The 18,137-nt window shown below is 50.5% G+C and overlaps 2 protein-coding genes across 7 annotated transcripts in view; one reads left to right on the forward strand and one right to left on the reverse strand.

The window, feature by feature from the left end:
* The window catches only part of FBH1 (F-box DNA helicase 1), a 31,892-nt gene extending 25,120 nt beyond the window's left edge, over window positions 1-6,772 (forward strand). For all 3 annotated transcript variants that reach the window (XM_040595437.1, XM_040595439.1, XM_040595438.1), the window contains 6 exons: window positions 270-345; window positions 1,472-1,669; window positions 2,288-2,410; window positions 3,052-3,158; window positions 5,367-5,495; window positions 6,192-6,772. In XM_040595437.1, coding sequence (XP_040451371.1) covers window positions 270-345; window positions 1,472-1,669; window positions 2,288-2,410; window positions 3,052-3,158; window positions 5,367-5,495; window positions 6,192-6,311 — 753 coding nt within the window. In that variant the 3' untranslated portion in view covers window positions 6,312-6,772. The remainder of the gene's footprint in view (window positions 1-269; window positions 346-1,471; window positions 1,670-2,287; window positions 2,411-3,051; window positions 3,159-5,366; window positions 5,496-6,191) is intronic.
* Window positions 6,701-14,235, reverse strand: IL15RA (interleukin 15 receptor subunit alpha). 4 transcript variants are annotated; one of them, XR_005828039.1, is made up of 8 exons: window positions 14,018-14,235; window positions 10,250-10,450; window positions 10,035-10,112; window positions 9,511-9,747; window positions 9,313-9,342; window positions 8,981-9,038; window positions 8,533-8,857; window positions 6,701-8,117 (listed from the first exon to the last, which is right to left on the reverse strand). XR_005828039.1 is itself a non-coding variant. In XM_040595440.1 (7 exons), the coding sequence occupies exons 1-7, from the start codon at window positions 14,091-14,093 to the stop codon at window positions 8,755-8,757; spliced, it is 783 nt and encodes a 260-aa protein (XP_040451374.1). In that variant the 5' UTR covers window positions 14,094-14,235; the 3' UTR covers window positions 6,701-8,754. The 4 variants fall into 4 exon arrangements, 1 of the variants encoding a protein (XP_040451374.1); XR_005828041.1 differs by having other exon boundaries at window positions 6,701-7,129; window positions 7,231-8,857; XR_005828040.1 differs by having other exon boundaries at window positions 6,701-7,154; window positions 7,231-8,857.
* Window positions 14,236-18,137: the final 3,902 nt, after the last annotated feature.

An 18,137-nucleotide genomic window follows, 5' to 3' on the forward strand; every position in this document is an offset into this window, starting at 1 on the left:
AGCTGTGTTACAGTGCCAGTCGGACAGTGTCCTCTTCTCTTCTTGCTGTCCATCTGCAGAGCAAGAGCAAGCTGGATCATTGCCTTTTCAGCCATCTTTGATTATGCTACAGCTCCAGGGATTTCAGGAAAACAGCTCTTCATCTTCAACACATTTCCCTTATTCCCTTCCTCTTAATACCAATAACCACTGGGCCCTGCTAGGTTGTGTAGGAACCCTAGACAGCACCTTTACTCCTGTATATTAAGCTAAATTGATGTTTATTTTAGGGGCTTGTCCGTTTTGGCCTGAGCAGAATTTGTGATATTTGGAAGCTCAGTCAACCTGCAGATGAACGGAAGAAATGTGAGTATGTCGTTACACTTCTCTGTGTGTGTGATCCTCCCTGCAGCAGTGCGGGTTTTTTAGGTTTTGCTGTGGTGATGGAAAGTGGCACGCTTCTTGGTGGTTTATTTTCTATTTCCTCATTAAGTTATCTGTTGCAAATGGACTTCTTAATGGGCTGTGCTATTTTGGCTGCTTGAGTGGCTGGCGTTAAAACCAGAACCACCAAAACTGGGGGGGTCTGTGTCATGCAGCCCTCCCCAGCTTTCCTCTGCAATGCCTTGTCTTGAGTGCAAGAGCCCAGGAAACTCATAGATTAGGACTTTTTCCTATGTTTTCTGATTTGATGTCATTTTTCATTTGTCTTAGGCTTTTCCTACTTTGCTTATTTTTTTTTAAACCTGGTGTGTTGAATGCTGTCACTTCCTATATGGATATCACGTAGGAAATAAATAACTCATTTAAAATCTCTCGGCAGCAGTAGGCAAGTATTGTTAGATATGGGGCACAGAGACAAACAAAGCATATACTGAACTGCCACAACTGATTGATTACATGGGTGTTGTTACTGGTTCTTTGGAACGTGAGCTACCAGGAAAACTCCTTGCCATCTGTGTAAGAAGAATAATGCATGTTGGAAGGGCCCTGGGGCTGTCTGCCCTGAGCCCCTGCTCCAGTGTGCTGAATTCACATTAAAGTCTTTTCAGACTGCTCAGAGTCTTTTCCCTTCAGTTTCCAAATATCTCTGGGGACTAGGTTGTGCAGACTTTCTAGGACACATGCTTTAGAAATGAGAGAGCTCAGTGAATGTTTGCCAGCTGCTCTCTCCTGAGCTCCTTAAACTTCCGTACCCTTTATAGTACGCTAGCGCTGTAGCTCAAAGTGATGCTGTTTTGTGAGACTACCTGCTCCAATGAGCATGTTGAGCTTTGATGGTGTTTTGCATCAGTAAAGAGAAAATACTGAGTAAAAACCACCCATCACAGAGCAAGGAGTATATCCCAAACCCATTCATACCACAGTGGCAGTCCATCCACTGTCCCACACTTGCCTTCCCTAGTACTTACTTTGAAACTTGATTAGAATGTAAAAGTTCTTTATATGCATCTGTCAAATAAACTCACGTCATGTGCTACTTCCTTTTCAGCAAACCTTGTTATAAATGACTCCTTTATCAAAAAATGGGAAGAAACTCGGGGCCTCGTCAGTTTAAAGAAATATGCACAGCACACCGATGACAAAGACCTGGAAGTGAAGATTGCAATAGTGGAGAAATACAAAGAGCGGATCCCTGAACTGGTACAGAAGATTGAGAGCAGCCACGTGTCACAAGAAGCCATGGCAGGTAAAGCCAAGCTGTGTCTTTGTTAGAGGAGCAAATTCAGGTCTTTTCTCAATCTATCTTCAGTGCTGAATCCACCTTGTTCTGCAAAACGGCTGCGTTTGGATCAGATCGGGTTTTTAGGAGAAAGGAAGTTGAACAGCAGCTTCTGGGATACATTTGGGACTCCAGGTGGAGTTCAGTGCAATGAATCTGCCACCAAAGGATTGCTTCATGTGACTTTGCTGAGGAAAATAAACGTTTGGACGTGGTATTTCCTACATTTGGAAAGCCCTAGGACTTTATTCTGCTTTTTGGGATTTCTGTTGGAGTTGCTTTGCAACTTGCTGACTAAAATTTGGGGAGGGGACAAAGCAGTCAAGTAAAAAATAAAGCACATTCCTGTTTGGGAGTTGGGGCTGAGGCTCAGGCTGTTGACAACCAGGCATTTTCCTTGGCGAGGAAGTTGTCTTCAGCAGTCTAGACTCCTGCTTTACTTCTGATTTATATTTGGAGAGAAGTGAAATGAATGCAGAATGAAATACTTTCTTTTGACTCAGTGCCTCATGAAATTAATAATACCGTTATTGCTCTGATGACCCATCTTTTTTCCTTCTTGTTCCCCACGTGCGGTGGTTACAGACTACATAATAGGTACTGTCCATCAAGCCAAAGGCCTGGAGTTCGATACGGTGCTGATTGCAGATGACTTTGTGAAAGTACCGTGTCTTGGTGGCAATTACCAGAGAGCTAACTTCATTATCGGTAAGAGAACAGCTGTGTGCGGTGCCCATCCTGATCTGAAGGGGGGAAAGGAAAGTGTGCTGCCTGCGCTTATCCTGCCAAGCCCATGCTTCTCGGCATTTCAAGCGCCCCCGGCTGCCCTAGTGATTATCAATCTTGTAGTTTCCTTCACAGTGAAACAGGGGCAGGGGAATATTCCTGCAGTCAAGCTTGTAGCCATCTAGCAACAAAGACCAGCTCCACACCTGGGAAAGACACTGCTTTCCTTAGGTGGCACAGTTCATGCCTTGGAAGAGCTGGTTGCTTCCCAGTGAGCAGAGAGGAGCCTGCAGAGTGAATCTAGAGACTGAGAAGTTTCTCCAGTGCCAAGTCTGTGCCTGGGAGGTGGGAAAACATGTAGCAGTGAACTGCTTCTCCAGGCAGATAGAGACCTGCATTTGCTTGGAGGGAGAAACATGGAATGAGGCAGGAGCTATTGGTAGTGTCAGGAACTGCACAGCAAACACAGGAGAGTGCTGCACAGCCGTGCTGCTCTGCAAGTTCACACTCTCCCAGAGAAGCACCAAGTGTCCTTCCAGACATACTAGCTGAAGCATTAGAAGAATGGCAGAGCTGTTCATTCTTGGCCTCTAAAGCTATTGATGATCTTTCCTCCAACCTAGACATGTATCCTGAGGATGAATGGAACCTGCTCTATGTAGCAGTGACACGCGCAAAGAAGTATTTGCTGATGTCAAAGTCCCTGGAAGACCTTTTAGCACTGGCTGGGGTAAGTGAAATCTTTCCAAGGTAAGCAAATGCTGGAGTGGGACAATTGAGGGCCCTGATACCCATGCTTTGTAGCACACTGCCCCAGAGCAAGCCATCATCGTGTGCAATCTGGCTGAGCCACCCTGCCTGTGAACTGCAGCAGCTCCTCAGCTGATGTGTGAGCACTCCAGAGGCAGAGCAAATGGCCCGGGAGGGCAAACTCCCAGACATGTTGCTGTCTCCTGAAGATTTAGAGTCTCAGGGCAGCTTTGCAAGTGATGACATCTTGGGCAGGATGGGCAGCTGCCAGTTTAAAAAAGTGCCAAGAGACTCAGCACCCACTTTGCATAAAATCTGCACATCTCTGATTATTATGTTTGAAGTCGGGGTGTTAATTTATTGCCAGCCAAGTCAGTATTAGGGTAATGAGAAATAGAAGCTAAATCTTAAAACACCTTCTCCACACCCCTCCCTTCTTCCCACGCTCAACTTCACGCCCAATTTCCTCTACCCCCTCCTCCTGAGTGGCACAGGGGAACCAGGAATGGGGGCTCCTTCCTCCTCACGCTCTTCCCCTGCTCCAGCGTGGGGTCCCTCCCACGGGAGACAGGCCTCCATGAACTCCTCCAGCGTGAGTCCCTCCCACGGGGTACAGTCCTTCAGGCCCAGGCTGCTCCAGTGCTGGTCCCCGTGGTGGCACAAGCCCCACCAGCAACCCTGCTCCAGCTGGGGCTCCTCTCTCCATGGGACCACAGGTCCTGCCAGGAGCCTGCTCCAGCATGGGCTGCCCACAGGGTCACAGCCTCCTTTGGGCATCCCCCTGCCCCAGCACGGGGTCCCCCATGGGCTCCAGGTGGGGATCTGCTCCTCCATGGACCTCCAAGGGCTGAGGGCACAGCCTGCCTCACCACGGGCTTCACCATGGGCTGCCGGGGAATCTCTGCTCTGGTGCCCGGAGCCCCTCCTGCGCTGACCGGGGGGCTGCAGAGATGTTGCTCTCACATAGTATCATTCCTCTCTCTGGCTGCAATTTGTTGTGCACAGGTTTTTCCCCCTTCTTAAATAAGTTATCCCAGAGGCACTCCCACCATTGCTGACGGGCTCAGCCTTGGCCAACGGTGGGTCCATCTGGGAGCCGGCTGGCATTGGTACTATCAGACATGGGGGAAACTTCTAGCAGCTTCTCACAGAAGCCACCCTTGCCGCCCCCTGCTAACCAAAACCTTGGTTTTGGCCATGCAAACCCAGTACAACACTACTCTGTACTGTGATTTCAGTAGCAAGAACAAGGTTGCCGTGTGTTTTTTTCCACAGTCCTTGCATTTGGGTGTTGTCTTCCACGTATTCTGACTTTTTATCTCAGTACAAATGTGTAGATTCCCCTTTTTTCTATCTGTAGTGGTTACCAGCTCTTACTTCACTTCCTTCCTCGCGAGCTCCTGCTGGCTCTGCTTGATTTTTGTTGTCACCAAGGGTTTGGGGTTTTTTTGTTGTTGGTTTGTTGTTTTTTTTTTTTTAAATAATGGAATCATAGAATCGTTTATGTTGGGAAAGACCTTTGAGATCATAAATCCAACCATTAACCCAGCACTGCCAAGCCCACCACTCAACCATGTCCCTGAGCACCACATCTACACATCTTTTAAATGCCTCCAGGGATGGTGACTCCATTATCTCCCTGGGCAGCCTGTGCCAGTGCTTGGCACCTTTTTGGTGAAGACGTTTTTCCTCATACCCCATCTAAACCTCCCCTGGCGCAACTTGAGGCTGTTTCCTCTCGTCCTGTCACTTGTTACTTGGGAGCAGAGACCTCACTGCAACCTACAGTCAGGCAGCTGTAGGGAGCGAGAAGGTCCCCCCTGAGCCCCCCCTCTCCAGGCTGACCCCCCCAGCTCCCCCCGCCGCCCCCCACCAGCCCCTGCCCCAGCCCCTGCCCAGCTCTGGACACGCTCCAGCCCCTCAGTGTCTGTCCTGCAGTGAGGGGCCCAACACTGCACACGGGATCCGAGGTGCGGCCCCACCAGTGCCCAGTGCAGGGGGACCATCACTGCCCTGGTCCTGCTGGCCGCACTGTTACAGATACAAGCCAGGGTGCTGTTGGCTGCCTTGGCCACCTGGGCAACCATGTTGCAAGTCACTTCCCAGGGGTTTAAAAAAAGTATGAAACAACCTGTTCCAGTATCTCTGCTCCCTCTGAGTGTTGTTCCCTTTTTTTCTTGTTTGTTAGGAACATTTCCTTCGGGTGGAGCTGATGAGTGAGGCAGTGCAGCACGGGGCCACCATTGCTTGTTCTGTGCCACAGTGTACGGAAACACTTCAGTCCAGGCTGGTTGTGAAGAAGCTCCCTTTGACTCATGTACGTCCCCTCCCTGGGGTTCTGAGGTCATGTTTCTAAGTCAGGAGCCTTCACGAGCTGCTCCAGTTGCTGGCGGGGCAGCTGCGCTCTGTGACTGTTCTGAGCTATCGTACTGGGGAGGGACAGTCAGGGCGCTACGCTTTAGTGGAAGTGAGCAGGGAACATCCCACAGCTGGATCTCCCACCCACAGCTCATTGGCCCTTTACTTCTGCTCTCAACCCCAGCTTGTAACTGGGGGTGATTTCCCAAGTACATGATCTGGTGTGATGTTGCAGTTCCCACAGATCCACTCAAGCCTTAACCTTTCTTCTGAGACTAATTGTGGTCTCAGGTGGGGCCAGTTTTGGGGTTTTGTTGTGTCAGATCCCATATCTGACTCTTAAGAGCCAAGGTTGAGGCCATGCAACATCCATCTGGGATTAGCAGAGCACCTCTCGCCCCAGTGACAATCTGACTTTTGGGGCCGGTTTGAGTTTTAATCCCACCTTCTGGCTCTGGGGTAGATCCAGGGACATTTTGGTTGCAGCTGTTAAACAAGCTGTCACATAGGGGATTTCCTCACAAGGTAGGTGGCAGGAGATGCTTTGGGCATATTGTTCTCTTCCCTGGATGTGAGGGGGTTGCATTTGAGATTGGAAGCAGAGGTAGTGTTCTTTCAGTCTTCCTCTTCTCTGAAATCTCTTTTTCTCCCACAGAGCGATGGCAGCAGGGATGCAGGTGGCTACCTTTGCCACTCTTGTGCACAGCAGCGCTTTGGCTCTCTGATGCCGCTCACCTTTTTCCCAGAGCTTCAGGAACAGCCTGTCCAGCTCTAACAAAGCCCTCCAGCTCCCCAGAGCCACCCTGGGTACAGGACAAGGCCTGTTGTCACATCCCAGCTCCAAAATCAGGTGGATATTGGAGCAGGGTTTCAGATCAGCTCTGAGAGGAACCCTCTAAGCTATCTGCAAGGAGTTCTCCAGCCCTGCCTTGCCTTCCCAGAGCTGGTCAGCATGGCCTGCTCTGCATCACTGCACAGGAGAATATCCACTATATAAACAGTATTAGACAGGACGGCGCTTTTTTTGAGAATTACCCCTTTGTTACTTCTGTCACCAGAAAACACCTCCAGTGACCAAACTGCCAGGATATCTGTGCCTATTCCATCACATCATGTCTCTGTGAAATCCCTCTGATCCATCAGAAGAAATGTGACACTGAAAAGTACCCAAAGAAATGCTTTATTCTTGGAAAATGCATTTTTCACTATCAGCTCTAGAAGTCATTAATCTCTCCCGAATACATTAATTTTCCTTACTTGCAGCCAAGGGATTTCCCCAGACTATTTCCCTTCTCCTGCAGCAAACCATAAGGGAATGAGAGAGGCAGTGTCTGAAGAACTGCTTTCATTTACTTTCAGTCTAACTCTGATAAACTGGAGAGCGTTTTTCATCCTGAAATTAAATTTGTTTAAAAAAAAAATAAAAATAGCCTTGAGGTTTTCTTTTTTCTTTCCCCTTCTGTTAAGAAATCATCTTGGGTTGCATTTATTTACTGGCCATCACAGCAGCAGTGGTGCAAGCAGCATGGTGCTCTTGTAAACGGTGGCTTACGCTCTGCGTTTGAAGACAGCATTGACTCGTCATACCAGAACCTGTGTCATGCAGAGAGCCAAAAAACTGATCTCATGTGAAACTGAATCTGATTTTGGAAGAGATCTGCTCTTGGACATGGGCCCAGAGCCATGAGCCATACCTGCTGGAAGAAGCTCGTGTATCCTTTTGATTTCCATTGAATGGTAGTTGTTTCACTAGCTCTTTCGCTTTCAAAGCATCAAGTCCAGATCAGGCTTTCCCTGTTCTGCTCACGTAAGCATGGGCAGAAGTTCACCCAAGACTTGGATGTTGAATGTTAACCACCGAGCTCAGTGCAGACGTTGGACCAGGCACCTCCAGTGATCCAGCCTCACCTGTTTTCCAGCCATCCTGTGGTACGCTGGGGAGAGGCAGTGCCATTGCTGGAGGGCTTTGTCTGTCACACATCCACAGTGCTGCTTCCTCCAGCTCCAACAGTCCGGATCAGTGGCACAAACAGGAGGACAAGACACAGCAGTGTGGAAGTTAAGTTGTTAGATACCTACTGCTTTCTAGCTGACCACTAAAACCCCTTTTGCTGTCCAGCTGAGAAATAGCAGCTGCCACCTTGTTGTCACCCTTTGCCTCGACAGGACTGCAGTACTGGTGGCTGGTGAGCCCTTTCTGCTGTGGAGGTGGATTTCACCCCAACCCCGCTCCTGTCTGTCCTCACTGTCCTCCCCACCATCATGGCTGCTGAGATGCCCAACCAGACAAAAAATCAACTGCTCTGTGTGCATTTTATATACAATATATACATGTTTATACATAAAAAGACATCAGCATAAAGCTGCCATCAGTATAAAACTTATATGAGTTCTGTATCAAGGGAAAATGAGTGGATAACAACTGATGATGGATGAAGGGAAGACATGCAAAGGAAAGTATTTCCTAGGTCGTGTTATTGCCTTCAGTCTTTGATAGTGTCTGTCCCTGAACTGCATACGAGGGCTCACCTCGTACAGCATCAGCACCCTTCACTGCGCTTGCGGGCTCACAGGCGAATGGCTGAAAGAGAGCAGGAAGGGGGTGAGGACGCAGCAGAGGGATGCTTGGCTGGGTACCTCTCTGTCTGTCACAAGCAGCGCTGCTTTCTGATTTTTGGGGCAAAGTGGCTCTAGTGATGGGGCTGGCGTCCAGCTAGCCCAAATCTGGCTTTGCTCTGGGCCAGTCAATAGGCACTTCTTAGGGCAGGGCAGCCCAGCTTCACCCCCAGCACCCAAACCACATCCCCTGTACCCTAAATGCTCTCTGCTGGGGCAGGCAGCCCCCACCCTGCTCCCTGCTGACCACCAGCACCCGCAGGACTGCCTCCTCTGAATTCTGGCTCCCGATGCAGGATGCCCACTGCTTGTGCGCCACCCGGAGTGCCTGTGGGGCTTACCCACCCACCACTCAGCCGCAACATGGGACACCCGCACACCTTTGGGCGCTCAAGCCGTCTCATCCACTGGAGTCACTTGTTCAGGCTGGGAAGAGTGGCCACATGTCCCTGGTGCAAGGATGCTCCACGCAGAGGGCATCTGGGGACCAGAATGTCCTCTGCCACATGCTTCCACCACTCGGGGAAGCATCTGGCTTTCCATCTGAGCCCCGAGCATCCTCCAGGCTGGTGGGTGCCACAGAGTTGCCCAGCGGTGGGTGCTCAGCCCATGGGGAAGACACCAGGTGGCAGCATCTCGTTCTCAGCAGCAGGAGCCACCAAGGGGATGGCCGTCCCTGGCACCGTGTAGCCCTGCCCTGTGCGCCTGTGGAGGGGAGAGGAGCGGTGCTGGCACCCCAAGGCCTATCCCTGGCTTTCAGGAAAGCACACAGGCCAAGGACAACTCATCACCAGGGTGAAAAGACCTCGCGGGGCTCGGCACACTTACATTTTCATCCTCCAGCAGCAGCAGGCCACAACACCGGCAACCACCAGCACCGGGAGCCCTGTGGGAAAGATGCAGTGGCCAATGAGCATCTTGCAATGCACAGCTGAAGGCACAGCCTGGCTCAAACAAAACAGCTCTGCAAAGAGCCAAAAATGCTTTGTGCACATTCACCCCACCCCAGGAAGAAATTTGGGTGCTGCATCCTTCCCCCCTTGGAAGCATTGCCCTCAAACATGGCATAAACCCCCCACAGCCTGAGGAGGGCTTTTAAGCTAAAATATAAAGGAAAACAAGCCCCTGCTTGCCAAAATAATGCTTTTTGCCCAACTTACCAATGGAATAGGCCAGGGTCTGGGTGGAAACTGGAAAAGAAGAGAGAAATGGAGATTTTTAGCTGCAAAGCTGGGAAAAGGGGAGGATGCTGCAGGATTTGGAGAGAAGGAAAAAAATGCATTGAAAAAGTAAAAGAGCCTTTTCTGGGTGAAAGTAGACCCACTGGTGGGTTATTTTCCCCAGGGAGGTGGCCTGACCTGCGGCATAGTGTGGAGGGGGGGTGGGCAGTGGGGTTGTCCCCAGAGATGACCCCAGGGCTGTCCCCTCTCCTGTTGTGGATGTGTCCAGTGGTGGGGGCATCTCCCACGGTGTGGATGTCTCTGGTGATGGCCCATCAGGTTCTGGTGGCACAGCTGAGTGGCTGGCAGCTCCTGGTAGCCCAGGCGTTGCTGCTGGAGAGGGGTTGGAGGTCGGGCTGGTGTTGGTGGTTCCTCCTGGGAAAATGGTGTAAAACCTTTTAATTTCAAAAATTAAAAGGCACACTCCAGGCAGAACCATTATTTCAGTGCTCAGCCTTGTGCCTGCTTTGGGCAGGTTGCATCGAGGGCAAATAATGCCCATCCAGCAGCTACAAAATGGCGTAATTTCACACAATTGCATTCATTTGATCATGCCATTGAAATATTTTGCTTTCCACACCACAGTGGTTGTGGTTTTGCCACAGCCACAGTCACGGCGGCCCCAAACCAAAGCCCATGGGCTGCGTTTGCCCCTTCCTCACCCCTCTGGGTCATCCTCTCGGTGTGCGGTGCAGTTGGGAGCTCAGGGCTGGGAGTTTGTGGAGGTAAAGCTGGGTCTCCTTTGGGAAAACACAATGTGGAGACACCGTCAGTGGCAGTGCCCATGCCACCTTTGATCCTCCTCCGTCATACTAGTGATGGAGGTGTCCCCCTTTCCCGGTCCCCATTGTGTCCTGGCTGCTGAGCGAGGGCTTACGGATGCATTGCAGCGTGGTGTTGGTCCAGTCAGGCTTGGTGGAGCCATCACGGAGGATGCATTGGATGAGGCTGGAGGTACCGGCTTTGCGCTTGTAGCCCAGGTTACAGGTGTAGCGCAGGCGGGTGTTGAGCAGGGTGTTGTTGCCCACATTGATGTGCGCGTTGGCCACATCCTTGGGGTGGCTGCATCGCACTGACACTGGAGGGAGGGTAAAAAAATAAAGAGATGGAGAGATCACAATAGGGAATGAAGCTCAGCTTGCTGTGCTGAATGGTACGCAAGGAGGTCAAATCCTGCCTGGGGGTGGATATGGGGAATTGTTACTGCCCTGGGGCTAGGAGAGCGTCATCCAGCCTCCAGAAGACAGTGGTAAGATGGCTGTGCCTGTGCACAGGGGATGGAGAAGGGAAAAGCTCTGTTTCCAGAACATTTATAGTTACTCGTAGCAGCTTCTCCAGCTGCCAAAGACTTTTCACAGAATTTCATACCCCTGCGGTGACCATCCTGGGCCAGCAGCCCCAGCTGCATCCTGCCACCAGCTGCTGTATTTAGCTGTGGTCACCACCCCCTTTTATCTCCACACGTTTTGCAGCTGGACCTGAAAAATTCCAGCAGCTGCAGGAGTCCTCCAGCCACTTCCCAGGGCTTTTTCCCCACTGGAGGCTGCAGCCCATGGCCCTAGAGGCAGCTGAAATCTGAGCATCACATGGCTGAACAATGCGGTAGCGATGGGCTATGATTTACGAATCTTCTTATCCCCAGAAGGGCTCGTGCTTCCCCTTTGGCCTTGAGTTGAGGTCGATTTTGCAAGGGGGTGTTGCAATTACACTTCTTTTTCTGGTGCAATGGTGAAAGTTTCTCAGCTGCCCCGAGACTGTGCCCGCACCTAGACCCCTGCCACAGCGTGGGAACGGCTCACTCACAGCCCTGGCCACTGCCAGCTTTTGTCCCCCAATGTGAGCCGCTGTGGAGAGGTGATGCTTCAGTGCCAGCATGGAGAGATGCACAGTGGGGATAAATCAATATACAGCCAGGCTGGAGTGGCTTACAGCTGGGATGGGGCAATGCATAGCTGGGATGTGATGCACAACCCGGATGGAGCGATGCACAACCCGTATGGATCAATGCATGGCCAGGATGAGGTGCACAGCTGGGATGGAGCAATGCACAGCCAGGATGTGATGCACAGCATGGATGAATTGATGCCCAGCATGGATGGAGCAATGCCCAGCTGGGATGATGCACATTTGGTACGGAGGAATGCACGGTTGGGCTGGTATCAGGAGTGGGGTGGTGATGGGAGCACAGTGGGGCCAGGAGAGCAATGGCAGTGAGGACAAGAGCACAACAGGGGTGGGAAAGTGCTGGTGATGGGGATAGGAGCCCGCTGGGGACAGGGGTGTGATGGCAGTGGGAACAGGAGCATGATGGAGATGAGAGCACAATGGAGATAGCAGCACGAAGAGGATACAGACAGGAGCATGGTGGCAGTGGGGACAGGAAGATTACATGCTCCCCCAGGCACCAAAACCACACAGAGATAAAAATCTTAATCTTAAAAAAAGCCTCCCCAAATTATTATGTATCCCCAGAACATCCCAGGGAGGGTCTGCTCCGTTTCAGTGCTCAGTGGGTCCATGCCATGTCCCCTGGCATCGGGACGGCCTGAAGAGCTGCAGCTGCCATGCCCGGAGGACATGGGCGATGCTGCAGCCACACATAAGCACGTTGGTTCTCAGCCTTCTTTCAAGGCGGTGGTGAAATTTCTGGGAGCATTTCAAGGAAGCTCCACAGGCTGTTTCACAACACCCTTGCATGTCACCACACCTGAAGCCGTGCCATAAAATGAACTAAAAGCTCTTCCAGTGTCAAGATAACCCGCAACCGTGTCTAACAAAAATGTCCAGGAAAAACAAGGACTTGCAAGTCCTGCTTATGCCTTTCAGCTTTTAAACCACATCTTGTCATCCCATTCCCACCGAAGCACCTTTTTTCTGGTTGACCTGACTGTAAAATAATCTCCTCTTCCAAAAAATGCCCAAGTCCTTTGATGACAGAACCGCAGTGTCTCTGCTCTCCAAGATTGCACCATCACTGTACAAATTTCAGTTAGTTTGATGAAATAAAGCATGTGTCACAGGGGAAAAGGGGAGAATATTGTTGGGGATTCAGGTTTCCAGCACTGCCACAGCCCTGGAGTTGTGCGGCTAAGATTTAGGCTTCCTTTTATACCTCAGTAGTGAATTGAAATTTTTGAAATAATTGAAATAATTGAAAATTATGTCAATTTTTTGTGGGTGGGGAGAGCCATGACCATGATAAAACTCTGCCTTCCAAGCAAGGAGATCTGCAGTAACTACAAGCCTGTCTCTTATTTGCTTTGAAGTACATTGATCAAATTCCCTGGATCTGCACACTGCTGGAGACTTATACACAGCAAAAAACAACATCTGTCTTCTGTTTTCCTGTTTCGTTCAAGGAAAAACTGACAAGATTCTCCCAGGGTGGCCAAAAACCTCTCCCTGCTTGTCTCTGTTCCTCTGAGCTTTGCCAGCTGAGTTTTCCCATTCATGTCTCGGCTCTAGTGCTCATTGTTTCATTAGCCAACCTCCCAAATGAGCCATGGTGCCAGGTACCAGTCTTCCTGGGAAAATACCCCCAGCTGCTTTATTTCCATCTGAATTCCCTGCCTCCTGCTGATATTAAATTTCCAGGTTGAAACACGCGTACAATATTGAGGGGGGGGGGGTATATTTGCACGAATTGACCGCATGTTTTCGCTTTGCTTATTTTGGCTTTCCCCACCAGCAATCTCAAATGAAGCCAGCGAGGATGAGCTCATCCCAGCATGCTGGGATGCAAATGACATAGGTGCTGGGTGGCGGGGATGAGCTGGGGGGGATCAGCCTGGAGAGGGGGGGCTCAGGGGGGACCTTCTCGCTCCCTACAACTGCCTGACAGGAGGTTGCAGCGAGGTGGGGGTCGGTCTCTTCTCCCAAGTAACAACAGGATGTGAGGAAACAGCCTCAAGCTGCGCCAGGGGAGGTTTAGATGGAGATGAGGAAAAATGTCTTCACCGAAAAAGGTGCCAAGCACTGGCACAGGCTGCCCAGGGAGGTGAAGGAGTCACCATCCCTGGAGGCATTTAAAAGATGTGTAGATGTGGTGCTCAGGGACATGGCTGAGTGGTGGGCTTGGCAGTGCTGGGTTAATGGTTGGATTTATGATCTCAAAGGTCTTTCCCAACCTAAACGATTCTATGATTCTATGCTTTTGGAGAGGCGAGACACAACGAAACATTCCCAGTCCAGCAGCGATGCTTGGCTGCCAACGAGCCACAGCCCCATGGAAAACCCACAGACCCCACCCAGGGTGAACCCCTGCGGCGATGCAGCCCCCTTGAGTCCATCACACCGACCCTAAAAGTCACCCCCAGCCTCCCTGGACATCGGGGATGGGGGGTGGGGCGGGCGGGAGGTGGCCACCCGGGAGTGACAAGGAGAATGCAGGGTGCAGCCTGGGCACCTCAGGAAGCAATGTGGGTGCCCCGGGGGGAGTGCGGGCAACCCACCGGGGGAGGGCACCTAGAGAGGGGTGTGGTCACGCGGGGGCAGCGGGGGCACTCCGGGGAGCGGCGTGGACTCCCCGAGTGGGTGCTCGGGTAGACCGGGGCGCAGTGCGGGCACTCCGGGAGCGGAGCGGGCACCCCGGGGACGGCGACGGCGCCCCGGCGGCGGGCCAGGCAGCCCGGGGGACCCCGTTTACCGGTGTCGGCGGCGGCCCAGGGCAGCAAGAGGGCGACGGTCCCGCAGAGCAGCAGCAGCGGCGGCGGCCGCGCCATGGGACGGCGGCGGCGGCCCCGGGGCCGGGCCGGGCTGGGGGGCTCAGGGCTCCCGCGGGGGCTCCGCGGCGCTGCCCCGCCGCCAGCCGCCGCCGCCGGACATGTCCAGCGTGGTTCCAGTCGCTTCCCTTTCGCTTTCGCTTTCGCACCGGGGCTACCGACCCAGACGCACCGCCCTGCCGGGATGGGGGCCCGGGGTAGGGAGGGGATGCAGTGCCCGGGGCGGGGCGGGGTGGCAATGCCCGGGGTGGGTGGGGATTTGGTACCTGAGAGGGGATGCAATACCCAGGAGGGGATGCAGTACCGGGGGTTATGAGATACCCGGGGGGGGAGGATGCAACACTCAGGAAGAGATGCAATACGGCGGGGGGGGATACAACACGGGGGGGGGGGGGGGGGGGGGGGGGGGGGGGGGCGGGGAATGTGAGATACCCACGGGGACGAACCAATACTAGAGGGCTGAAATACCTGAAAAGGGGGTGCATTACCCAGGGGAGTGCAATACCAGGGGGATATGATGCCCGGGGCAGAGGAGACAGCACCTCTAGAGAAAGCAGTGCCTGGGGCGATGCAATACCTGGGGTTTGCTGCAGTACTCAGCTGAAAGCTGTGATACCCAGGAGGATGTGGTGACCAGGGGGGATGTGGTAGCAGCGGGATGCAGGATCTGGGGGAGGGATGGAATTCTGGGCAGAAGATGATGCAACACTTGGCATGGGGATACGCTGCCCAGGGGGATGTGGTACCCAGGGGTGCAATTCCTCCCCTCCAGTTCCTGGGGGGAATCTGGCTGGGTGCAATGCCCGGGGGCTACACAGGACCCTGGGGATGCAGATATCCCAGTGCTGGAGCTTGCTAGTCCCCAGGCAAACCTCAAAAGTGGAAATCAAGTTATGATTCAAGGCCCTGGAAGATATACTGAGGGCTCCAACCTGTGGTGTGCCTGGGACTGCACTGCTTCTACAGGTCCAGCTTACAACAAATCTTCTCAAAACTGCCCTGTGGCTCTTTGCTTGTGACCTCTTGGCTTTGACTGTCTCCATTCCTTCTTCTATTGACTGTAAGTCACTTTGTCTTGGCAGTGAGTTTCAGAAAACAGCTTTTCACATATGAAAGGGGTCAAATGAATATAGCATTTCATGGCCAATTAGCAATTCTTTATGCAAAGTAGGTAAATTCTCCCTTTGCCCATCAAGGAGAGAACATTAACCTCAGTTAACCTCCCCTGAAGCAAAAGAGTCGATGATAGTGGCCCAGCCAGTTGATGAACTTCTTAACCCTGCCAAGTGTATTTTAGAAAGAGCTGTGTATGAGACTGCCGATCTCAAAAACAACGCATACCTGTCACAACACTCTCCAGACTATCAAGCTGCAACAAGGTCTCATACCAGCATACTCTTCATACAGTACCTCTACTGCCTTGTCCTCACCTCATTCAGGACCCACTCTCTCCTCTCTTGTTTTTTCCTCAGCTGCTCTCTCTTCATTAGCTCTCAACCACTTAACAGAACCAGCCACACCCACAGCTTATCTACGTCGGCCAACCCGCTGCCCCTGAAGCCAACCCACGGTTGTATATTATCAATGCTAATTAACCCAGCTTCAGTCCACTACACTTCCCCCCCCCCCTTTTTTTTTCTTTCTTATGTTTTTAACAATCATTACAATCTTTTTATAAAATAAACTTTTCATACAGTCCTCTATAACTCCTCTATACATACCCACGTGAAGATCCCACTAAAAATGTTGAAGGCCACGCAGATGAAAATGCTGTGCCAGTCATATACCAGTTAAGTGACAACTCAGATTCCCAGAGCTCAGTGTTTAAATTGCTGTTGATTAAGCACATCTTTAACCTATGTACTCTGGACAGGTTGGGATTTTACATGATGAGCATTACAAAAAACAATCAGCAGGTTAGAGTTAACAATCAGCTTACGCAAGAATAGCTGAGGGTAATACTGTTTTTAAAAAAGACTGTGAAGGCTTTACTCCATGCATTCTTTTGAAAGTCATATAAAACCCAATCCTGTCATAACTTTCTAGATGAGGATTTTGTGATCCTGGTGAAAACAAGCTTTGTAGCTACCAATCTTCCAGAAGATAGGCCAAACTATGTGTGAGAGTTTATATTAGCTGAACTGGAGAATTGCAATGCCTGAGAATGGCACATTTTCAATAGAAAGCCTTTCTACAAAAAGTCAGAGCTATTAAATGACTGTGGCTTCTGATTTCTAGCTGACCCACGCTGAACCCTGTCCTGGGGAGCCCTTTGTGCGCTCCTCCAATACAAGGCATCAAAGGATGCTTCCCAACTTGTCCTTGTTCCATGAACCAAGACAAGGATGCGACCCTAAAGCATCCCTCACAGTGGTACACAGAGATACACATCTTCTGTATTGTCAAAGGGCTTCTTCACCTTCCTGTATCCGAGCTAACAATTTAAGAGTTGTCTGTTTTCAATTGCTTCAACCATCTGAGCAACAATTTTTGGGCTGAGCTATCTACCACCATCTCACCTTGTATTGCTTTTGGAAAGGTTGAGCAGAAGTGGTTGAGGAGTTCTGCTGGGGTTTTGCTTGTGTCTCCTTAGATGTAGTGTGTGGAAGGGTTGTGTTATTGACTATGACTCTTTAACTGAAGATTTTGGGGTAAGAAAAGCTGGATTCTAGGCCAGGACTAGAGATCAGTCCAGTGTTTTTGAAGAGAGACAAAATGCTTATTTCAAGATGCCAGCACCAGGGATGCAAAGCAATCTTCTTCCTGGGCAAAAATGTTCCTTTGGTCTCACTTTCCAGCTAAGAGCAACCAAAACTGATGCTTATACAGCAAAATAGTACAAGACCAAACAATTAATCTGCTTCTGGTTTTGTTTGATTTAGCCAGGAATTATTTAATTTCTTATCAGCTCTGACATACGTGTTGCTGCATTGAGTGCATATAACCCAATTAGGATGTGAGTTCATCATAAAATGTTCTTATCTCACAGGAATATTTTGGAGTATGGTTCATTCTGCTCATTGCATATGCTAAGTAAAAAAGGGTTGCTACAAACCATTTGTAAAGCTCAGGTTTGCAAACTGAAATGACTTCCCATCAGGTTACCATCCCTGCTCTAATATTATCTTACCTACTATTAATCAGTTCAGGCAAGAAACAGTCACTGCCCCAGACTCTATCCCAAAGTGGCATTGCCTACTGTGCTTAAAGGCACCTGGAAAAATCAAAATACAGCCCTGAAAAAAAAACCACCTCACCAGAGATGGAGGTTTTTCCTTAACCCGGAAGAAATTACAATGCTAACATTTTGCCTTATGGGAGCTACAAAAATATTGAGCCTCTCTAATGAAAGAAGCAGATGGTTTTCTGGTGATGTGATAGTAATTATCCCTGCTGGGAGCACACAGCAAATGCTCAATGTAGGCACAGGGTTTTGAGAGGCAAAAGCATGACCTGCACCTGCAAGGACTAAATGAGGTTAACCTGACACTGCTTCCCACCCAGTAGACAATAAATGCAAAAGACCTTATCCTCTGGGTGTTACAGATTAGTTCTAAAAGTTAAACATGTTGAATAATTATAATAATAATAGCAATACAAAGATGAAGAAGACAAAGAGAAAGATGAAGAAGACGACAAAGAAGACAAATATAAGACAAAGAAGAGGAAGAAGACAAAGATGAAGAAGAAGAAAATGAAGGAGATCCAGTGCTTTGCATTGCAGGCAAGGCCATTTTCTGATAAAAGTTAAAATACAATGCACTTACACTTTCTGTAGTTTTACATGGTGATGCACATTGAAAACTTCATATATTGCATGTAAGTTGGCAGAACTGGTGGAAACAAGGTGCTTTTGCTCACAGAAGAACTCCCTCATCATGGGTATAAGCTGCTGTTGCATTTACAGCATCAAGCTGTGGAGGATCCTGCCTTTCCAAAAGCTGCTCCTGAGCTTCACAAGAGAAATTGCTCCATGTTGGAGTTTCTGGAAGTGTGACTTTACTGCTGAGGAAGCCAGCACAAGCTGGCTGAAAGGCAGTGTGG

The sequence above is a fragment of the Falco naumanni genome, chromosome 5 (genome assembly GCF_017639655.2).
Source record: "Falco naumanni isolate bFalNau1 chromosome 5, bFalNau1.pat, whole genome shotgun sequence".
In the NCBI taxonomy this organism is placed as follows: domain Eukaryota; kingdom Metazoa; phylum Chordata; class Aves; order Falconiformes; family Falconidae; genus Falco; species Falco naumanni.

What these genes read in the sequence shown, in the direction of transcription:
- IL15RA (XM_040595440.1), bottom strand. Translation starts at nt 14,093, where the DNA reads ATGGCGCGGCCGCCGCCGCTGCTGCTGCTCTGCGGGACCGTCGCCCTC. An exon ending in CCCTCCACACTATGCCGCAG is followed by an intron (nt 9,343 to 9,510) that starts GTCAGGCCACCT and finishes CTTCTTTTCCAG; the next exon opens with TTTCCACCCAGACCCTGGCC. An exon ending in TGCTGCTGGAGGATGAAAAT is followed by an intron (nt 8,858 to 8,980) that starts GTAAGTGTGCCG and finishes TCCCCTCCACAG; the next exon opens with GCGCACAGGGCAGGGCTACA.